This window comes from Dermacentor silvarum, chromosome 9, assembly GCF_013339745.2.
Source record: "Dermacentor silvarum isolate Dsil-2018 chromosome 9, BIME_Dsil_1.4, whole genome shotgun sequence".
In the NCBI taxonomy this organism is placed as follows: Eukaryota; Metazoa; Arthropoda; class Arachnida; order Ixodida; family Ixodidae; genus Dermacentor; species Dermacentor silvarum.
Window position 1 is genome coordinate 20,573,874 of NC_051162.1, and position 1,390 is coordinate 20,575,263.

General features: G+C 57.3%; 1 protein-coding gene across 1 annotated transcript; it reads left to right on the plus strand.

Moving 5' to 3' along the window:
- Positions 1-321: 321 nt before the first annotated feature.
- On the plus strand, positions 322-966 carry LOC125940438 (uncharacterized). Its single transcript, XM_049656641.1, has one exon. The coding sequence runs from the start codon at positions 322-324 to the stop codon at positions 964-966; it is 645 nt and encodes a 214-aa protein (XP_049512598.1).
- Positions 967-1,390: the final 424 nt, after the last annotated feature.

A 1,390-nucleotide genomic window follows, 5' to 3' on the forward strand; every position in this document is an offset into this window, starting at 1 on the left:
TGCTGCCTACCGTGACGCCTAGCCGTCCCTGGGAGCGAGTCGGGGTGGACATATTTCATCACGAAGAAGCCGACTACCTTCTCCTCGTAGATTACTACTCGAGGTACCCTGAAGTGCTGTCCCTTCGCTCGACGACGTCTACAGCGGTGATCTCCATCAATCAAAAGTGTCTTCGCAAGGCATGGGATCCCAGAGACCCTCGTCAGCGATAATGGGCCTCAATTTTCGTCGGCAGAATTCCGCGTCTTCGCCCAGAGCTACGGATTCTCCCACGTCACCAGCAGTCCCAGGTACCCGCAGTCTAATGGGGAAGTCGAGCGTATGGTGCGGACGGTTAAGGAACTCTTCAAGAAGTCTCCGGACTGGCCTTTGGCCCTCTTGGCATACCGCAACGCACCTGGCGTGACCGGGTACAGCCCTGCTCAGCTGCTCATGGGGCGCAGCCTCAGGACTCGCCTTCCGGTCCCCATGGCCGCGTTGCTTCCAGAACCACCTAACGCTGCCGACTTCCACCGGCGTGACACTACCCAACGACGTCGCCAGCGTCAAGATTTTGACCGTCGACATGCTGCACAAGATTTGCGGCCCCTGGAGGAGGGAGAGAGAGTGTGGATTCGCGACACAGATTGTGCTGGCACTGTTCTTAGCCCAGCGCAGCGTCCACGCTCCTACGTGGTCCAGACGGATGCAGGTGCTCTCGTCCGCAACCGGAGACATCTGGTTCCGCAGCAGTCTCCGTCATCAGGTGGTCTAGACCTCGGCAGCTCCAGTCCACGGACACGAGGATCTGAAAGCCTGCCACAGACTCCAACTCGCCCAGAGCCTGTGTGCAGCAGTCCAACTCCCAGGGCACTTACTCCTCTACAAGTGCATCGCCACCGGTTGCCCCGGCTACTCCCTCAAGACCGCCTGGGTCAGTTGTACGCACTCGGTCTGGACGTTGTGTTAGGCCGCCGGTGCGGCTGAACTTGTAGAACGTGCCATGAGACATTTGTCATACGTTGTATACCTGAGAGCAAGGGGTTGCTTTCTGTTACTTTCCCAAAAGGGGGGATGTAGAGGGCGCGAGTGCTAAGCCGATTATGAGGCGCCCTCTATAGGATGTAGCATATAAAGGCTGTGCTGTGAATAAACGGGGGCACTTCTGCTGGGGACTCGGAGCGTGTGTCTTTACTCCGCGGCCCTCGGGCTTCAGCCTGCCTCCTCGGCCGCCTCGGCTCGAACCCCTCCCACCACATGCACTACGATCTTTGGCGAACCAGTCCCGCTACTTTGCGTTCCTGTTATCTATTTTACATTCAAGGTTTGCGCAACGTGACTGCTGCTTCGCTTAGCTGTAGTTATTGCAGTAGTTGGGCGCATTGTTTCTCTCGTAGAGCACAAAATGATA

Bases quoted from the DNA above. Each gene is read 5' to 3' on its own strand.
- LOC125940438 (XM_049656641.1), top strand. From the start codon at position 322: ATGGTGCGGACGGTTAAGGAACTCTTCAAGAAGTCTCCGGACTGGCCT.